The following is a 20,986-nucleotide window of genomic DNA, read 5'->3' as shown; positions in this document are numbered from 1 at the left end:
TGTCGCGCTGTTGCACACACAGCATGCTCGTTTGTTTCAGTTCGTCAGTTGCAACAAGACAGCTTACCAACGTGTACGTAATAAGCTGATACTCCTGGGTGCTACACACTACAGTGCACGCTGTGCACACCTACTTACTGGTTTTGTCGCATCAGTCTGTGTCTCTGAGTTAACTTGTGTTTCTCCTACAGCTCCGGACCGCTAAAAATGCGCGTGCTCTTTGTGAGCTCGTTCCCGGCTCGTAACCAGCGCGTTCTGCCGTCAAGGGCGATCATTGGTTAAATGTGATCATGTGACTGGTGCAAGCCAGATCCTTTTATTTAGCAAAAATGTGATTAATAGTTAAATATTATTGTTGAGGGACACAGACAGGACTCCGCACGCACGCACACACACATTAAAAAAAAAAAAAAATTTTTTTAAAAAGTTGCCTCAACAAAAGGGCACTTTGGGCACCCATCAGGAAAGGGGCGGGTGCTCAAGCCCCTATAGCCCCCCCCTCCTCCCCCCTCATCCCTCATCTGGGACTCTCCTCAGCTCTTTCCGGGAGAGTGGCACGGCTGCCCCTCCGTTGGTCTTCCTTGGTCTCCTTCGCTCTTGGGGCCTCTGGATGTCTGGAGCCTTGATCTCCTCCATACCTGCTTCATACCCTGGAGGACGGGGCTAAAACTCTCCCCACACCTTCTAGCAGAGCATTACATGAAGGAACCTTTTAAATACAAGCGTGCTCACGCTCACAGGTATACACACAGGTGCTCACACAAACAAACTACACCCTTTTTGGCTGCTACTTCAAAGCTCACTGCGCTGTTGATCTTACGTGCTGCACAACAATATTTAATATTTAGTGTTATATTCACATAGATCATCGAGATGTTGTTTATTATATTGTTTTTTCTTTGCTTGTTTTCTCTTTTTTCTTTCTCAACAGGTGATTGATATATGTATTTTTTGTCTGATTTTGCCCTTTATCATCGTCCCTCTGACCCGCTCTTTTTCTTTCCCCCTTTCTTTCTCCTTTTTCTTTTCCCCAGTCAAGTCTGTCCCGTGTTCAGCAAATGAAAATAAAATAAACAATAAAAGAAAAGGTGACTGAAATAGACCAATATGGCAAGGCTGGGACGGTCCATTTGGTAAAGTAAATCCGTTGGGCATCTTTCTTTGCCTTTAGACAATAATTCTGATGGCAAAAGAACCAAACAGGACAAACCAAACCCTTGAATAAATATAAAGAAATTAAGAGGTAACTTTTACACACCACGACACTAAGTTACACACTTAACATGAAAGGTAAATTTAACTTATTTCGAAAGTAAAGATAACCTACACATTATCATTTTCCCTTTCATAAAGTATTATATATGTAAATCCTAAATGTTCTTTTCTACATACAGAAAATGTTCTTTTCTTTTCTTCTTCATATGTATATGATGTCTATATATGCTTATATTATCTATCTATAATTTCATGCTAAATGAGCTGGTAGGCTGATTTCTCTGTTAACTGTTATTTTAAAAACAAAAAGACAAACAAATCATAGGTTTACATTTTAAAAATTTTAATTTTCCCTAGGTTATATAAAATAAAATCCAAGTTACAATGAGCAAACAGAAAGCACTGCACTGTGAGGGATTCATGAAAACCATAAACATGTACATGTCTGTCTGAAAGTAAAAGCACAAATTCTCTGTTAGAACCAATTGCCCAGCTACACAACGTTTACTGAAAATATTGTACAAAAACTCCAAAAGTTGCTTCGTAGGAAGGCATTAGAAGCCTATTAACTGGTTATCAAAGTGATGACTTCCTCCATTCAACGCCGCCTCCTGTCTGGACTTCTGCTGCGCCTCCGTCCACCAGCCCTAAAACAAAACACACATTAAATCAAAAAGGGAAATCTTAAAATAAATTAATTAATAAATAAATTCAAAAATCAGAGTTTCACTTAAATAACTACATATAACTGTCAATATGGGTGGTAAAATGAAAAAAATATATATATTTATTGTTGTAATTTATTTATTACCCTATTAAGCTGTGTTTTATGTTTTACCTGCTTTAACATTAACTACAGCATAAATAAAGTATATTTATAGTAACTTGTGGAATAGCTGTGACAGTGACTTAAAAAGGTGTAGTTTATTTTTCTTGTTTAAAAACAAACTAGAGTATTAGAAAAATATATTAATCAAGAATGAAGAGAGCAATATTAATAATAATACAGAAAGTCTTGGTTGTTTTGCGTGGATTATCGAATTATTACGAATTATTATTGTGAAATTTAATTTACTTACTTATCTAAGATGGAAAGTTTGTTTGTTCGTTTTGTTTTACTCTTTTGTAAATGAGCTGCTTCCTAAATGATCTTTTGTTAAAAGGGTTGGCATAATAAGCATTTGCTCCAGTCAGTACCTTTTTGATTAGCTTTATCTCGTGCTTTCTTTCTTTGTGATATATCTTTATTCTGAGATTTGAATTCTAATCAAATAAATAAATGAAGAGAAACTTTTCAGTAATAATGTAACTAGAAAATGTAACATCTATATTGTCATTACTGCAAATATGAATGCAAAGACTAAGTGCTGGGTAGAAAGAGGAAAATTCATCACCAATTACATAATAAAATTCTACTTAAATATTACATGTGTTATAGTCAGCCATTATAAAGATTTTTTTTAACTTAATTTGACTTTTGTGGGGGTTTTTTCTTTTTTAATTATTGAGTCCCTTCATTTCTTGGTTTTGTTTTTTTAACTTTATTGAACCACTGTGTTTTGGATATTGTTTTCTATGTTTGTTTGTTTTTAAAACAATTCGACTTTACGCTACTTATTTCTGAGCTGTGTTTAATGTTTTGTCATCTGTCACAGAGACATTTAAACTAAATTATATCTTATCTACAAAACTTAAGTAGTCATGTCATCTGTAGTGGCTGCATGGTAAGAGGGGAAAAAATGATCACTTATGATGACAAAATCCTACTGAAATGAATGTACAGAGTATGTTTCTGTAGATTTTTCAAACACTGGAGCTTGTTTCTGCTCCAAGATGGATGAAGACACCACCCTCACCTTCTCTTGTTCTTGGGAGGCCCTCTGACAAAACACCAGTCTACACTGATAGGCTGGCCCATCATGTCCTGACCGTTGAGCCCTTCCATGGCTGCTTGAGCCTCTTTGTACGTCTCATACTCAACCAGTGCATAACCCTGGGGACAGAAGACTGTGAATTATTGCATATTTATGTACACAATAAAATCAAATACTTCAGTTATTGGTAGAACACATTCTGACTTTGTTGTACAACAAAGTGTTTTTGCTTCAAACCGCCTTTAAGGAAAACTTTACACGTTCTCCATTCTTAGCTGACAGAGGTTGGGGTAGAATTCCCTTTGGTCCTACTTTACATCAAAAACAATGCTGCCACCGTGTGGTAGAAAAGACGATGTGTTTCTATATTTAAAAGGAACAGTTTTAATTTGCACCTCTTTGCCCTAATCTAGTTCCCCATCGTTAGACCTGACTGTGCCCCCAATAAATTTTATTTCAGGATGCCTTACTGAAGGATGTCTGCATCCCTGAAATACAACTGGAAAAGAGAGAAGAGGCATGCTGAAGGAGCTATATTCAAAGATGACCAGATGCATCCTCTGCACAAGTGTTTTTCCCACATGGAATTAGTGTTATACACAGCTGAAATACAATGACAATGGTGGGATGAGGACTCTACAAATAGCTGTTCCTTTGCATTCATGCAGTTGTTTCAGTTTGGCTGCATAAACAATCTTTCTCTATTTTACCATTTGTGTGGAATATAAACAAACAAATGTGTAATATCTGTATATTCCTGGTTTGAATTTGGTTAAGTTAACCCAACTATAAAAAGGTGTCACAAGCCACTGTTAAACTGACTTATGGGATGATAAAAAAAAAAAAAACGGCACACAACAACAAAACACTAAAAGGACAATGAAATGTGCTTTTAGTAAAAATTTGTCATTGTGTGTAAAATTTCCAGTTTGATCCACATCACATGTTAAAAATGAGAACAATCTGATCAGAAAACCAGCAAGCAGGTTACCAATAATTTCATTTTCACACAGACAGAGGAGATGGGATTGTTAGACAAAAACATAATCCTTTACACACATTAAGGACATCTGCAGTATTAAAAATCTTTGGATTTAGGGTTTTGTTTCGCAATAATTAGACCAGAGAAATGTGTTTTTTGGTAACTAACTTGACACTGGCACTTCTCTTTGTATGAAATTGGTTAAAGTGTGACTCAGTGGATGGTCATGGCTCTGGCTTCTGAGTTTATTCTTCATGGATGGCATCGTGGTGTCATCGTTAAGAGTCAAACAAACATGTTATGCAGCCAGGTGTTGTGTATGCAGGTGGAAGGCAACAGTGATCTGTCTGGGCTCAAACCACCTTTACCCCAGAATGAAGAAATGTTTTCAACAAACAGTTTTTTTTCTCCACTCAAACAGAAATGGATGTAAAAACCAGTCAAACAAAACAAAAAGAGCCAATTTAACGATAGCGTTGTTTGGGGTGTACAATCAACCTGTCTGAAAGATCTACGGAACAACCGCACGCCTCCCATTCCTCAAAGTGTAGCTGCAAACCACACTGAGGTTCAACTCCAAGTAGCGGGCTAGAATCAGGTATCACCAGACGGCGGCCCTGTACTAGCCAGGGTCATCAGCTCGCGCACGCGCGCGCACACACACACACACACACACACACACACACACACACACACACACACACACACACACAAAAAAAAACCCAAACAATAATAGCATGTGGTTCTTGTTGTTGTATTTTTTTTTACCTTAAGGTAACCTGTTCTGCGATCGAGGTTGAGATGGAGGTTTTTGATTTCTCCAAACTCTGAAAACTTATCATGGATGTCCTCCTCTGTGGCCTCCTCGTGTACACCCGTCACAAAGAGGATCCAGCCCTCCACAGCTGCAGCAAGGAAAGGAATCAGCATGTGATGAATCAAGTCGCCTCTGTCAGTGCGCCCCAGGGCAGCTGTGGCTACAATGTAGCTTGCCATCACCAGTGTGTGAATGTGTGTGTGAATGGGTGGATGACTGAGTAAAGTGCTATACAAACACAGGACATTTACCAAGTAGCACTTTCAAGTGTATCAACTTAAAAAAGACAAAAAACAAACAAACACTGTATTTGAGTCATAAATAAAAAAAATTCTACTTGTTGACAGTGTGATGCCAAAGGTGCTACATTGCAATAAAGCATTTAATGTAAAATAAAAAGTTTTTTGCTTTGATATTAAGTCAATAAATAACAGTAGTGACACTTTTTGGGAAGCAAGTCTGCTTTTTTGTAAATCTGAATGGATTTCATGGTACCAGCGTAATCCTTCTTTTGCTGTTGATTAACTCTGAGATTTCTATTCACACGTGTAGCTTGGACTTTATACTATTGACCAAACTTATCATTACAGGTATTGTCTTTTAGAAAAGTAACAAATTACTTTACTAATTACAAGTTACTTGATCATTTTACTTTTGCATTACTCTGTAACACAGCCTGTGGTGCTGTAGTGAAAGGTTTATAAATTGATAATCATGAGAAATTGCACCACACAATTGTAATGAGGACAAACACACAAATTATTTTGTGCTTAAGTATTAAGACAATTACAATTAAGAACATGTATTTAAATATGTTCTAACATGTTCTACCCAGCAGTGATTATCACATCAACAGCAAATGATGTAAGACTACCCAGAAAACCAGTGGTACTTTCTGCTATATCACCGCAAAGCCACAGTCTGCCGTTTCAAGTTCGTGACATAATCCTTTGTTAAACTGTTTCTTTACTTACATCTCTGAGGGCCTGGCTCATCCCCATCTTGCTCCACAGTATCATAGTCCTCTTTGGTTCTGGACCGGGCTCCCTCCTCTGGAAATGTCGACAAAGAAACACTTACTGTAGTGCATAGCTAAAGTAAGAGAGGCTATGTAAACTATCGCCATCACACAGGGGTCACTCACCTGAACCGAAGCCTCGTCCTTTCCTCTTCTTGGCTTTCTCTTTCAGCTTGTGGATGCTCTCTAATGAATGAAAGATGAACAAGTCAGAGCCAGCGCACGCTGCTGCAATGTTCGCTTCATTACAAGTTTAACAACGAACAAAATTCACCAATTTAATTCAGATGACTAGGAACATGTTTAACATGCCCGCTCCCCCCAGTTCGATCCGCAAAAACAATTACCCGTTAGCTGCACTAACCGCGAATTAGCGTGTTAGCAGCTGCTAACAACACTCACGATGAGAGTTAAGTTACCGGCCAAGTAAATTTCCCCTTCGAAATGAAACAGGTGAATTTTAAACATCTCTATGTCCGTAGCCTCGCTAACTTGTACGGAGCGACTGAATAGATCAACTATACGGCGCTAACTCGCGTTAGCATGTTAGCATTTATCGGGCCTGCCACCACGCAGTCTAGCTTTTGTTCCGTTTACGAACATGACGGCTGCGATTCGGACCTCAATAATTACACATCATTTGAACGCGGGGGCAGTAAAGTATTTGCCACTAACAGTGAACATAATATTGTTACCATCACCATCCTCATCCATAGGAAAGTCCTCGCCTCCCGCTTCATGAAGATCCAGCACGTCCGCCATGATGCCTCTGTGTGTATGCGTCTGAGCAACGTAACGTACGTACGCAAAAAGCGCTGAGAGGCAGGCGGAAGTTGCCAGTTTGTATAAAATAAAAGTCAATATATTAAAATACACAGAATAACTAAATAAAGATGAAAATAATTATAAAAAAAAAAATAAAAACTATCATTTTTATCACAGAAAGTAAAAAGGCTCAAATAAATTTACACAAACAGGCACATTTAGGTTTATAATGGTGTAGTTTTAAGATACCTGCACTTACAGCCCTGTGCAACTTGTCATTTCTCCATATTTTGTTTGGAAAATAAAAAAAAACCTGGTGCAGTGGTTTATTGAAACATGTGCAAACATACATGGAAATACAGTACACACACAAAAACAAGTTTATACAACTAACAAGCTTGAAAGGTAGTATTTGGTGTAACCACCTTTATTTAGTTGAACTCTCTTAGGCACCTTTCTTGTCATTTGTGTAAATAGTCTTCAGGAAAAGTTCTCCAGGCTTCTTAATTTCTTGGAACCACCAGAGCCCCAAAGACTCGAATACAACTGCAGCAATGTGCTGTGAGGAAATGAGCAAAAATTGCAGTGATAGTAGAAGAAACCTGATTCATCTACGAGGACCCCACCCGACTCCACTCACTTCCATTGCAAGTGGAGTGTATGATTTATTTAAAATAAACCTATAACACTGCAGCTAATATTTCAGCACACGTGGTAAATAATATTAAATACTTTAAAGGTGCGTGTTTTGGAATAACTTTACAAAGCCATTTTTGTCCATATAATTTTGAATGTGATCATCAGTATCTCATTATTTTTTTACTTAATTTCTTTGAGAACTGTAGGTAATAATTACATATAGTCTGTACATGTAAAACAAAAATGATGTTTAAAAAAAAAAATCAAATAATTTGATTTTAGCAAGGCAAACAATGGGACATGACATAGACACACTTTACATATATCATAGGGTTTTCTTGCCATTTCCAATGATTTGTTGCTGAGTACATTAGGATTTTGTAGAAAACTTTGTATTCAGTGTTAAATTGTCTTCTTTTAGATTCTGGTGAGACGATTAGAAACATTCACTCACTTGCCGTCTGTAATCTGAAGACTTGTTAAACACGTCACATTTGAGGGAAAACAGTGTTGTTTATTTGTGCTCACATCCTGAATTTTAACATTTCCTGTGTTTATTACACTGTCATCTAATCGTGCTTAAAATCCATAGCGAGACAGTGTGCCTGAGGTTTATGACTCACATCTTCAAAAATTCATGCTCATTCAGTCTCTATGACAGAGATGCTGTGATTTCCGATAACACATCCCATTATCTCTCAGTTACTCTTATGCTTTGGCATAAGTATACACAGACTCATTTTCAATTGCTATTCTAATTTCACTGTATGACCTGGAGACAGGAGATGAATGTGTGTCTTTAATTTTAATAATATTGTCTGCTTATATTACACTTACTGGTGTGAACTGGCTCTAATATGACTTCTGCATCATATGTAATCTTACCTAGTTTACAGGGAATAGCTGTTCCCTGTCATAAATTACAACATAAGATGTGACAGTCTGCTGCTGAAGATAAGGCGAAGGTGAAAAGAGCAGCATTTTTCTTTATCTTGGTCCATATTTTAGGCTTTTTTTTTGTTGTTGTTGTTGTTGTTGTTGGGTTTTTTTTGAGGATTTATGTGTTGAGTTTGTTGAATTTTACTTTTAGGAACTAGGAATATCCTTGTTTCAGTTTTGGTTTTTGTAAAAAAACAAAAACAAAAAAAAAACGTTACAAGACCAACAGAGGGCAGTCATGGATCCACTCGCGCTTTTGACCCACGTGTTTGAAACTCATATAAAAGCTGTTCATGTTGGTATTCTGGTGTCATTCTGGTAAACTGAAAGCTATTCTTACTGTGAACTGAAATCAAGTGTTGGCAGAGAAATGACTTCAAGCAATGTGTAATCTGATTAAAGGATAAAAGCAAAATAGTAGAACGATTAAAGTAGTTCTGATAAACATCTTTAGTAAATGGACTGACACTTATATAGTGCGTTTCTATTCTCGCACAGCACTCAAAGCACTTTATACAACAAGCCTCATTCATTCACTCATACGAGCTCATACTCATACTTTTTTCTATGCTTTCTTGTATCTTGCCCAATAGTTGACATGCAGACTGGAACGACTAGAGATCAAACTGCCAATCACCAAATCAGTAGGTGACCTGGTCTACGTTCGGAGCTACAGCCACCCTTCAAAGCCCCATAGTAAGCATATATTGTATTTAAAAGAAAGTGTGGTAGTCCCTTTAACCTGCACTGTCTCTAAGGGCCAGCGGGGAGCAACTCCTTTTGGATATGATTTAGGGGATTCGAGTCTTTATAGCTAGTCCAGTGTAATCAAAGCATTTGTAAGATCTGCCAGATGGTGGATTTGTTTAAGTACACTAATGTGAATATTGTGTAGAACAGGGGTGTCAAACATGTGCTCCGCAGGCTTACCAAAGGGTCCGGTCTGGCCTGTTGGACGGCTTTGCAAAGTGTGAAAATTGCTGAAAAAAAAGCTCAATTTCACTGTGATCCATAAGTTTTAATGTACATGTAATGACATTAAATTGAGTGTGAAAAATAGACATTGTTGCAAAAAAAGTCCCACTTAAGATCAAATCTTTTTTTATTTTTTTAAATAAATGCATACTTAAGTGATGGCTACCTCCAGTCTCAAACACAAACCAAGGCTATGACAGGTTCAAAGTTTTTAGGCCTCCTAAACTTAAACCTGAACTGAACTTCTAGACCTCTGATGCTGAGCTTGTGCAAACTACCTCTGTATTAACATTAACCTCCTAAGACCTGAACTCTTCCACAGCATGCATTTTTAATTTCTCTTTGATATTTGGGCATATTGGGGCCCGATGAATGTAAAAACAAAGAATTACCAGATTTTTTTTTTTACACAGTTTTTGTTTCTAAGAAAAATGAGAGCCACAAATTAGGATATTTGTTTAAAATTTCGATAGAACAGTTGCAGTATAATGTCCTCGTAAGTGGATATCAGGCCCTTGTAGAGGAAAATTGAGTATTTGGGTATAAATTACCATAAATGTGATGTCCACATATGTGGATGCCAGGTCCTAGGAGGTTAAAGGCAAATCCTCTGTGCGATAAGCTGCATTTGTTCAGTTCCAGTTGTCCAGATCACCACGTATTTTGACTTCAGCTGACTTTGTTGCAGTTTCTCACAGTGCAAATGTGGTTTGAAAGAAAAAAATAACACCCAAAGCATTTTGCGCGCTACAACACATCAGACTTAACACAAGCAAACATCACAAAGACAGTTTTTACATGCTACAGATGAAAGTTTCTTTGTAATCACTTTATTATGCTCAAAGGAGTGCAGTGCAATATCAGGAGGTACAAAGCCAGGCAGATATGCAGGTTGCCATAGTGACACTACAGACACAGTATGTCCAACCTTGCGTGCTGCTGTAACAATAAAGGGTGAAAAAGGGAGCACAATGGATTTAAAGAAAAAGATAAGACTTCACAAATAATTTTAACAGTCCAAAGATTTATTCAGCGAGATTAAAGGAACCGTATTTTTTTCCCTTTCTCTTGTGCAGGTGTTGCTACATATCCCCATCTTGATTCTTTTGATGTGACTTACCTGGTTTTTGACTGGTCTGCAGAGATGTGTGCCTTCTCGTGAGTATAACAGAGTGAAATGACACTCACCATATGTGTTGGTCAGACTGCCACAAACATATATCTGAAAAGCCCAGTGTATGGTCGCTTTCCAAAAATATGTTACTTAAAAATAGAAAAATGTTAAGCAGTTTCATGTAAGAATGTATACTTTCTACCACAATGGACCCACAAGTTACATGACAGTTTCTACCCAAAACCACACACTGTATATCAATTATCACATCTAATTGACATAATGCTTCCCTGGTTGCTTACCCTAACCCTAACCATTAAAAATAAATGCCTAACCATCACCCTAAACCTAACCATAGCCTAATTGTAACTCTGACACTAAAACCACATTTTGAGTCTCAAAAATGCCGTCAATCTTGTGAGGACAGTCACTTTTGTCCTCACAAGTGACTGTTGCTCCTCACAAGTATAGAAACATTAAATTTTTCTGTCCCCACAAAGGTGTCTAAACAGGTACAAACACACACACACACACACACACCTGATAATTAGTGACACACATCAACTAATGACTCAAAGCTCAGCAGACAGCTGTTGGGCACAGCGCTTTGTGTTGACATCCGCCTGTCAGTCAAAGCTCCAGAGCCCAAATAACAAACTGTAAGTCCCAATAAAAATTAAACAATTAAGTTAATAAAAAAATTAACCCTTTTATATTTGCCATTTAGGTGAATTTGAAGTCTAAAATGTCTAAAATTACCGGGCTATAAGCATGTCTGTTCCTGCTGTAAAGTTGAGTCTGTGGACACTGGGTAGCTCTTGGAGTGGGCATTTGAAGAATTACAGTTTTTAACACTTTGGTGATGTTTCATTTTTCCGCCACACAGGTTGCTGCATGTTTATTTTTATCTGTTTGTTCATTTGAGTATCTTGATTTCTGGACAAATGAAATAGCTGCTGCATTTTTCATGGTGTTTGAGCACTGCAAGTCCCATATATTTCCAGTTACAAAAGACAGATATCACTACAGATGGTACCTTTTTTAAATCGGCTAACTCACAGCAAAAGAATTAAGATGGATAAATAGCACAGGGATAAACATACATATTTGATTTTGTTAGTGATAAAATATGAAAAAAAAGTGAAACGTCTGAGCTTAATGTTGATTCAACACTTTTAGGCATCATCTGATGATGCTGCACGGGGTCCCAGGTTTTGTAGACAGATGTGACTAACTTCATCTCACCAATGAAGTTAGTCAGGTCTCGTATTCATAGATAATCAAAACTGCATATTTTTATATTGTCGGTAATATATAGTTTAATGTTGATTATTGAAAAAAGAAAAATACAACTTTAAATGTTCACAAAGACTGACAGGATTTCTAAGGTTATTCTTTAAAAGGTTTTCTTTAACTTACCTTTACATTACCTTGGCCTTGGCCTCCAGTACTACTATGAGGAACCTTGGGGTCATTTTTGGCCAGGATGTTTTCAGGTTGTTTGAAAAGCCCCCGAGAAGCCTGTAGTGTTAGGATGCCTGGGTCATTGACCCAGAGGTTTGAGTTTATTATATTATTTATCATTTCTAGTCTTTGGTTTCTTTGTCTGTGTTTTGTCTTATGGTTTACGTCTCGGTTCCCTCTGTTGCAGTGCCTGCGTGTGAGTCTGTGTCTTTAGTTCAGTCTGTGTTGTTTCCTGTTTTATTTTGAAGGTCCATGTCTGATGTTAATGTATCTGGTTTTGCTTCCCCTGTTTCGTTAGGCCTGATTTGCCCCAGCTGTGTTTCCCTCCTGTTACCCATTCCCTGATTGCTCCCTCTGTGTATTTAAGCCCTGTGTTTCTCTGTGTCTGTGTTGTGATGCTGTGTGTTCTGTCTGCTTGCCTGAGTTTATTTGGAGTCTCAGGTTTGTTACCTTTTTTGGAGTTCAGCATTAAAGCTGTTTTGAGTTTACATCGTGCCTCTGAGCGTCTGCACTTTGGGTCCCCCATTCCTGCCTGCACACAGCCTGCTCGTAACATGTAGTTGATCTAAAATGCTGCAGTGAAGGTATAAACAAGGAGTTGAAACACAAAATGTCCTGAATGATCAGGCTCTTTCTATTTTCAGATCAGGCTTCAAACTTTCCTTTTTGATAAAGTTTATATTTAGGGCTGGATCAGGTGACCCTGCACCATTTCTTAGTTATGCTACTACAGGCTAAAGCTGCTGGGATACTTCCATTGATGTACTGGGCAGTTGTGTCAGTCTCCACAGGTTTAAATGGCACTATTGCATGTCATTAACATCTGTCTACTCCCTTGTTGTTTGTATTCTGTCCCTCCTGCCATCCCTGTCATTGGACAGTTAACTGCTGGTTCTGTTGGACGTGTTTTCCTGTTAAAATAAACGTTCTTTATCCTCACTGTTACCAAGCTCTTGTTAACCAGGACTGATAGGTGCAAGAACACCAAGGACAAAGGTGTGTCCCCCGCTCCTCTGCTTGCAGAGTTTCTCTTCTGTTTCTGCTTCTTTGTATGTCTCTAGACAAAGAAGGTATTGCTTGTATGGTTAAAGTAAACACACTGACTTTCTTTTTCTTCTGTTTTCATGTTTTTCTTATTTTCATTTGCTGTGATTCTGTGCAGTGTGCTTCCATTTTTATGTAATCTCTCCTAGATTCAGTACTGCCTCACTGACTCCCCCCCCCCCACACACACACAGTAAGATGTATATTTCCACTGATTACAACAGAGTTCATATGATGTAAATGGTTGAAGATCAAATATCCACCATAATATATGATAATCAGTTTATAAGTGAAACAAAATTTCCAATCAACATTTCAGCGTCTACATTTCAACTTTTCTTTTACATAATTTATGTGTGAATTACTGTAAATTCCCCTTTTAAATGAAAGAACTGGCCCCTGCAACATTCACTGGTCTCTACAATGATAAGATAATAAGAAAAAAACACAGTTTGAAAGGTTTACCATATAATCCTGATAGTTGTTGGATTATCATTATACTGTAATTTTATAGACCTTTTTGTAAACCCCATAAATCATTGTAAAATGAATGAACATAATCTAGATCTTTATTTATATTTAAAAAAAAACCCCCTGCATTTTTAACACTGTTGTCAGTTTTCTTGACATCATCGCTGTACTCTGAACTTATTTCTCTCTTTCTTGTGACTTGTACTTTCTCACAATCAGCAGGTCAAGCATCCAGCCTCTGGTTGAGAGACTGAATATTCTTTAGCGCACAGGCCAAAGCACTGCAGTGCTGCAGGATCAGGTCAAAGCTCTGGTTCAACACACTGGAGAACTTTCAGCAGGTGATGTACTAGACTCCACCTAAACTGAGGTGTGTTGCTACCTAAACTAAGGCCATTTTATCTACAGAAATAACAGTATTTTCCTAATCCACTCAGAGAAGGCCATTATTAACAGGTTTGAAAGCCAGTCAATTTGAGTCAATTTGCTATTTAAAGTTTTTTAAATAATCCTTTAACCCTCATCTGTGGATTCAGTGACCAATCCTTAGAGCCGTAATTAAATTAAACAGGCACTCATCTGTTCAATCACAGCAACCTTTAGGTTTAGAGAAAAAAATCTCCTCCACAAGCATGTAAAGAGGTAGCAGATGTTTTTATTTTTCATGTCGACAGTTTTAGCTGAGATTGAAATACATAGCAAAAATGTTTTCATGAATATGTTCACAACAAGCTTCCGAAGCAATGCACTGTAAAGATGTGCTGCAATAATGATTTTTAACACTTAAGGCAGTTTGTTATTGAAATACTACAGTTTATGATAAAAAGGCAATTCTAATAAGTTTAAGTGAACAACATTTTGTGTGCTTTCTCTTTGTAATCATCGCACATCAAAACAGAAAGGGAGGAAAAATACATCACCTTCCACAGGCCCTCCATTTATGGGCCTGGACTCAATCCCTATACAAAAAGACATTTAAATATAGATATCATTCTGAAACAAAATAGAATATAAACTCTTGACAATAGCAAAGAAAAAGGCTGATATCCTTTCCATCTTCCCAGTAGCATTGGTATTTTGCATGCTACGAATGAGTTTTATTGCAAACAGTACAGTATGGGTCCCAGTTATAATAAAAATTAAGCTTGTGATCCAAACTTATGCTATTTCTAAATCGGGATAAAGGTTTACACAACCTCCTTTTATGCTAATAGGTCTGCTGCACACAATAGTAAGGCATCAGAGTGCTTCGCTTTCTATGGAGGAGACTGGAGGACTTTACTTTTTTTTTTTTAAATATGCAGTGTCTCAAAAGAAAATTTGCGTGCCCTGAAAAAACGTACAGACATGACTTAGTCCTGCAGCTTGTGTCACACAGCAATGAGGGAGACAATGATTTGTTGTCCTTTTAAACAACAAACAACAAAATCACTAGTCTTCCATGCTGCTGTGGACTTCCACATCCATACAGTTAAGGGATTCACCTCTTTCACCCATCACGCAGCTTCTTTCTTTAACTTCAAATACAATAATTTTCGTTCCTGATGCAAAAAGCATCAGTTAAATAATCACAGAGTTAAGCAGCTAAGTACATCTGAATGAAACACCGTTAACACTGTTGGGTTCTTCTAGTCTTGATGTGTCACTGCCAAGTTTTGGGCCATACTCAAGGTGGCCTCCTTGAGCTAACATACAATCCAAATCTTCCTGTGAAGACAGGCGCGGGCTGAAGGAGCTTTCAGGGAAACCACCTTCAACCCAAAGTTTCCTCAGTTGAAGGCCGGAGCTTCACAGCAGAACTGGCTGTGCTTGGCGGCCTTCTCCTTGTGCTCACAGAGATTAAATGATTCAGTTGGCAGCCTGTCAAGAAACCATCTGTAAAAGTGCTTGAAACCAGTATCAAAAGAAACACGCTTAAAAAAAAATAGACAAATTGTGTGGGTTATTATTTCAATTACTGCAGTTATCTCTGTGTGACCATTATCTTTCATCTGCCATTTTTCGTATTTGAAAGCAGGAATCACAAAGCCTTCATCTTACATCTCTGCTGGCTTGAATACAGAATTTCATTCCTTTTTGACTCTAACTTGTATTATTAAGTACAATTTTACTCCTGCAGTTTCTCTCTCTTTAAATATGGAACTAGCGGAGGGTTAAGTGTTTGCGAGTGTGATGTTCTGGAGAAAGGACGAGGCCAAAAGGATGGACGAAGGCACAGAGGTTTGAGGCAGGGCCCGGGGTCACCGTCAGGGTTATCTGCCTGGTACAAACTATGTGATCCAAGGCTCAGCGCGGCTCCTGACCACCCTGCAAGCTGAAACAGAGAGAAAACACCCTCTAACCAGCTGTCGCGTGGTGTTCATATGTACCAACATCAAGATGAATAAACTCAGCTGCCCATCAGCAATGTGACTGCAAGAAATGAATGGCATTTCAGAACGTAAGGACTCCTCTGAAATGATATGAATAGATTTGAAACATTTAGCACAACAATTGGAAATAAATCCCTTCTGATTAAAAGCAGCTTCACAACAGAGTAATGTAAAATGCTGCAGTGTGAAGGAGAGCAGCAGTGTGCCTGCTAATTGCTTTAAGTCATATTTTAAGGAAAAAAATTTCAAATCTCTGCTCAAATATCAGACGAAGCTTCTATTCTTATCACGTAATGAACAATTCATAGAAAACAGGATATTCTAATATTTTCTTTCATTGTTTAGACCAAACTAGAAAATAATCTCCAGATTAATCGATAAGAAAAAGATTATTAGTTACACTCGTGGAAGCAAACGCGAACACTGAGGCTGTGTGATCTGTCGCCACAGGATTTTCTTCATTTTCCGTCAGTTTTCGTTAAATACTTTAGGAATCTGAAAAATATGTGTATTATTTTCCATGAGAAAGAAAAACAACACCTTTATCTCCCTGAATAAACCAACTGCATTAATTTAACGCTGCACTCTGTTCCACAAAGTCAACAAAGTCTGCGGGATGCAGGGAAGTTTTTTTTTTTTTTTTTTTTTTAAAATGTCATTGATAATGATCAATAATTTAACATCAGTAGGAGCATTTTGGACCTCTGCAGTCAGCTTTTGAGGGCGGACGGTCTTTTCTTATTGGCAAATTGCCATTTTGTTAATGCTTTAGCTGCATAGGCACATATTACAGCAATGGAAACATTGCGGTTAATGAATTACACGGGCATGTTAGACGCTCGTGTTATTTAAGACCAGCGCTTTCACTTTATTTGTTATATTAGAGCAAAAAGCCTATATATTTAAATGCTTGAAAGGGAAAGAGCCGTTTGCTGTGAGATTATCCTCTTTAGTTCAAGCTGATAAAAACAGTTAAATGGCTCAAATCTTGATTTTTTTTTTCTGCCCCTTCAATTTGTGTAAAATTTCAGTGTGTAAACTGATTCCAAGTACGTTTAAATCCCACTATTTATGCAGAGAATGTAGTAAGTATTTACTGAAACTTGAGAGCACATCAGCCAATAGCGCTGCCATCTCACCAGACCATCTGAGTGTGTGTGTGTGTGTGTGTGTACATACAATGAAACCTGATTCGCTTGAGTGTGTATACATGTACAGAGTGTAAGATGCATGCCAGTCTTAGGTGTGTGTGTGTCTTAGACAGTATTATTAGTGCATTTAAGCACCTCTCATAGTGAATAAGTGAGAATAGCCTGATTTGTCAGGATGTTACATCTCTGTGCAGCAATTTGATGCCAAATGCGAGGATGCAGACACAGAATGGACCAGTTGCACAATTGAAAATCAATAAGAGAAAGTCGGTGACATTGACAGACAATGGCAAGATAGTCACAAATTATTAGTCTTTGGAAAAGCAAACCTAGATTTCTGCAACGGAAAAACTAAAAACGCAAAATATTTAAAAGGCGACAAACGAAAGATAAGAAAAACAATACAAGAATATTCAGTGTAATGAGACACGGATTTCTTTCACGGTAAAATTGGTGGCACTTACCATTTCTGAATTAGACACCTGGGGTCATCCACAAGGGCGTCGATTCCTGGCGCACAAAAAAAAAAAAAAAGAAAAAAAAAAAAGAGCAATTTCACTGCACGAAGAGAAGGAAGGTGAAAAAAAACCTTTACTTTATAAAGGAGAATTGAAAAAAATTTCAAAGGCTCTCAGAAAAGATGCTGAAATGATTGAGTTGGGGGGGCGGGCGGTTGAGAAAATGGAAGCGTTGAGGGGGCCAATCGGTGAGATCTAAAGACAACAGAGTCTGTATTGGCCTCTGAGGAAAAAGGCACAGTCTGTCTCCATTGCCCAGTGGAGAACACTGATAGATGTGTTTTTGCTGGCATGGGTTATGTTTTTACTCAGGACTGACAGACAGACAGCCCCCATGCACACAGGTGCTATTCAAGGAAACTGTGTAAAAGTGACGTCACTGAGAAAAATCTAGCCCATAAACCTTTTCAGCACTTAAGCTCCGCCCACTACATGTTGCTCTGTTCATATTTTTTTTTTCCCATTTTCTCCATTTTCCTCTCTCTGTATCTCTGCGCTCTTTGTCTGACTATCTTTGTGGGTTTAGCTCTCGCTTTATCAGCCTCTCAGTCCATAAAGTGCATTTCAACAAACTAGGAGGCCATAAACACTTGCAGTAAACCTACAACTAATCTCTTTATCTTTCCATTCCTGTCTTCATCAATCTCTTTATCTGCCTCCATCTCTCTCTCTTTCTGTCTCACACACACACGCACACACTATAGGTTGAACACACTACACTATACAAATCACTGAGTGTTTGTTTTCATTCCTCGCCGGCACAATATGTTTGTTGGGCTTTTGCAAAATGCACGCAGCTCCTGATGTGAAACCAACAAACGAAGCTTACCCTAATTTTCATAACCCTCCAATTTGGAGCGAGGCTGCCTCTCTCGCTCCTTCTCTCTCTCTCTCTAATGCTGAAACACCACTTTGTGAAATTACAGTACAATTTTGAAAAGTAGAAACAGGCAGCAGGCAATTCAGGTGCTCAGCCTCCGCAACAATGGACTGCTGGCCTTGGTGATGGTTGCTAGGCAATGGAGGAAATACAATGGCCTCCTCTGAAACCAAAGGCCCTTAAGTGGACTGACAGGAGCGAAGGCACACACACACACACACACACACACACACACACATATATATACGAACTCACAAAACGGAGCGATGCAGGGAGGAGGAGAGTGCAAGTGAAGCCGTGCACCTCTATGCATAGACGCTCGACCGAAATATTGCAGTTACCTGCTCCTGACCGGGTTGATCAGGCAGGAATCTGTTGGTATTTGGAAATCAAATCCACGGATACGTCCCGGACACATCTGTGCATATATGAACCGTGCCACATGCACGTACTGAAAACACAAGTTGAGAGGTCTTTCTGTTTTTGCACACAGCTTGGGAAAACCCGATAGTGGCAGATAATGTTTCAGACAGAGCGATGTATTGACCAATCACATGGTCAATACAGCAACAATCAGTCTGGCAGGCTGTCTGCCCCTCCATCTGTCTGTTATTTTTCCTTATCCACCGCTCCGTCCTTGCATATCACCATTTACCTGCTGCCTCTCTCATCAAACATCCACCCAATCAACCAGCTAATGAATCAATAATCTGAACACAGTTACCACTTCAGGGAACGTAAACTTGCTCAAGTACTGTACTTGAGTACAGTTGTGAGCTACTCACTCCCTTATATAGTGTATATCTAACACTTCACCTATGCAGATTCAGAATACGATAACAATTAGGATTTCCCCAGGAGGGAATTTAGACATTACTCTCAATCATTTGTCACAGTTCAGGGAAAGTTCCTCAGTAGATCCTGCGGTTAACACCACTGTATCGCAGGCTAGTAGCAATATAAAAGGATCTTTTATCCAGGCTCATGGTAGAACAAAATAGTAAAACCAGGAAACTTTCCAAAAGATAACCAGAATAACAAAAGGTAAAGAAAACAATAGAGGATTTAAAAAAAAAAAAAAAAGATGGAGGGGAAAAAAATGTGATGATCTTATAGAGATCAAGGTTGTAGGTGCTGAAATGGCGTTTTCTGTTCTGGAGTATTTATTCACGATAACATTGTCCTGTGTGAGCAGTTTGGACAGGCACTACAAAGAGGTTGAGTGTGTGTTCACCGCTGCCTGATAAATGCAGTGCATGGCTCATTAAAAGACGTTTAATTGTAATAAAGAAGAATTGTAAAAATAAAATAAACACAATTTATGATTTATGGTTCTTAAGGGAAAAAAGTGGATTCTGTGTTTGTATCTCACCCTCAGTTTCCTCTGTGGTCTTCCCCTTTTCCCCCCAGCCTAGCAGCTCCATCTTTGACATCCTTATATATTCATGATCCCTCCTCTGCACACGTCCAAACCTTCTCAGGCTCACCTCTCGAACTTTCTCTCCAAACAGTTCAACCTGAGCTCTCCCTCTGTATGTATGTCTCCCTGTATACTCATTTCTAATTCTGTCCATCCCACAGAACACTTCCAGCTGTCTTTTTCTTTGTGCCACAAACCACACATCATAGCAAGTCTCATTACCAGCTCATAAATCTTTCCTTTGACTCTTTCTGCTACCATTCTGACACTGGTCTCTCCACCCACTCCAGCCTACCTGCATGCTCCTCACCTCTCTTGTGCACTGTGCCTTGACCCCAGGTATTTAAACTTGTTTTGCTCTCTAATCTCACAACTGATCACAAAGTTGTCTGTGAACATTATAGTCCACAGAGACTCCCTTTTTTGACCTCACCTGTCAATCACTATTGCAAGGTGTAACCTCAGCCCCATCTGTCACTCCTGCACACCACTACTGCCTCACTATCCTCATACATGGCCTGCATCAACAGCATACTTTCCTGCCACTCCTGGCTTTAGTTCCAAAGCTAATGGAATATGAAACAGGAATAAAATCAGTGCATACAAGACAACTTCAGAATACTATCTAAAGGCTGAAACCTTATCAATGTGCACATCTCAAATATGCAACAAAATATGTCCCCACACCCCAAACAAACAAACACACATGCACGCACAATCTTTTAGTCTTTGCCAGGATACAGGTGGGTTTTGTCTCCATCCGCCCTTGTTCATTACTTCTTAGCGAATGAGTCAGTGTTTGACTGATAGCAGCTGGACGGCTGAAAGCTCTGCAGGAAAAAGGAAACAAGAGCGAAAAATATGTTAGCAAAGTTGGCTGAAGTGTGAAACTCCAAACTTCTGTTTAGACTTTCTGGTTTTTGAAAGAGCCACAACAACTTTTAAACGGACTGAAGTGACATTTGCCGGTGAGTTTTCAAGCTGTGCTGCAGCGGAGTAGCTAATTAGCTATCAAGCCTGCTAAGTGACAGCAGCTGTGCCTTTCCCTCAGTGAAGGTTTGTTTAGTGGCAGTTTTATTTGAACGGGAATGTCAAGAAGTGTGCTCATATTTGTAAGTCGATAGGAATATTATATTATTATTTTACATTAGGATGTTATTACCACATGATGCTGCTGTTCAAAGGTCGCGGTTCTTGATTGAGTGGTAGCAGGCTACCAGAGGCCTGCACTACAAAGCAGGATTTAATCTTATCCGGGTACCTTTAGGGTTAAGTCCGGGTTTTCAGTACGACGAAGGTGATTCAGTTTTTTACCGGGTATATCACCA

General features: G+C 38.6%; 1 protein-coding gene and 1 long non-coding RNA gene across 4 annotated transcripts; both read right to left on the bottom strand.

Moving 5' to 3' along the window:
* Positions 1-1,541: 1,541 nt before the first annotated feature.
* rbm8a (RNA binding motif protein 8A) lies at positions 1,542-6,724 on the bottom strand. Of its 2 annotated transcripts, none has more exons than XM_040030814.1 (6): positions 6,602-6,724; positions 6,033-6,092; positions 5,863-5,940; positions 4,840-4,976; positions 3,072-3,208; positions 1,542-1,862 (listed from the first exon to the last, which is right to left on the bottom strand). In XM_040030814.1, exons 1-6 carry the CDS (start codon positions 6,666-6,668, stop codon positions 1,814-1,816), a joined length of 528 nt encoding a protein of 175 aa, XP_039886748.1. In that variant the 5' UTR covers positions 6,669-6,724; the 3' UTR covers positions 1,542-1,813. The 2 variants fall into 2 exon arrangements, with proteins under 2 accessions (XP_039886748.1, XP_039886749.1); XM_040030815.1 differs by having other exon boundaries at positions 6,608-6,715.
* Positions 6,725-14,748: 8,024 nt separating this feature from the next.
* Positions 14,749-20,986, bottom strand: LOC120732902. Of its 2 annotated transcripts, XR_005695703.1 has the most exons (4): positions 20,821-20,986; positions 20,375-20,488; positions 17,305-17,350; positions 14,749-15,631 (listed from the first exon to the last, which is right to left on the bottom strand). It is a non-coding gene; the product is annotated as an uncharacterized LOC120732902 (long non-coding RNA). The 2 variants fall into 2 exon arrangements; XR_005695702.1 differs by lacking the exon at positions 20,821-20,986 and having other exon boundaries at positions 20,375-20,601.

Source organism: Simochromis diagramma, unplaced genomic scaffold (genome assembly GCF_900408965.1).
Source record: "Simochromis diagramma unplaced genomic scaffold, fSimDia1.1 OVJJ01000361.1, whole genome shotgun sequence".
In the NCBI taxonomy this organism is placed as follows: domain Eukaryota; kingdom Metazoa; phylum Chordata; class Actinopteri; order Cichliformes; family Cichlidae; genus Simochromis; species Simochromis diagramma.
This window is presented reverse-complemented; position numbering and strand designations above follow the sequence as displayed.

Bases quoted from the DNA above. Each gene is read 5' to 3' on its own strand.
- rbm8a (XM_040030814.1), bottom strand. From the start codon at position 6,668: ATGGCGGACGTGCTGGATCTTCATGAAGCGGGAGGCGAGGACTTTCCT. The intron at 5,941-6,032 runs GTGAGTGACCCC...CGACATTTCCAG, and splicing joins AGGACGAGGCTTCGGTTCAG to AGGAGGGAGCCCGGTCCAGA. The intron at 4,977-5,862 runs GTAAGTAAAGAA...TCCTTGCTGCAG, and splicing joins TGAGCCAGGCCCTCAGAGAT to CTGTGGAGGGCTGGATCCTC.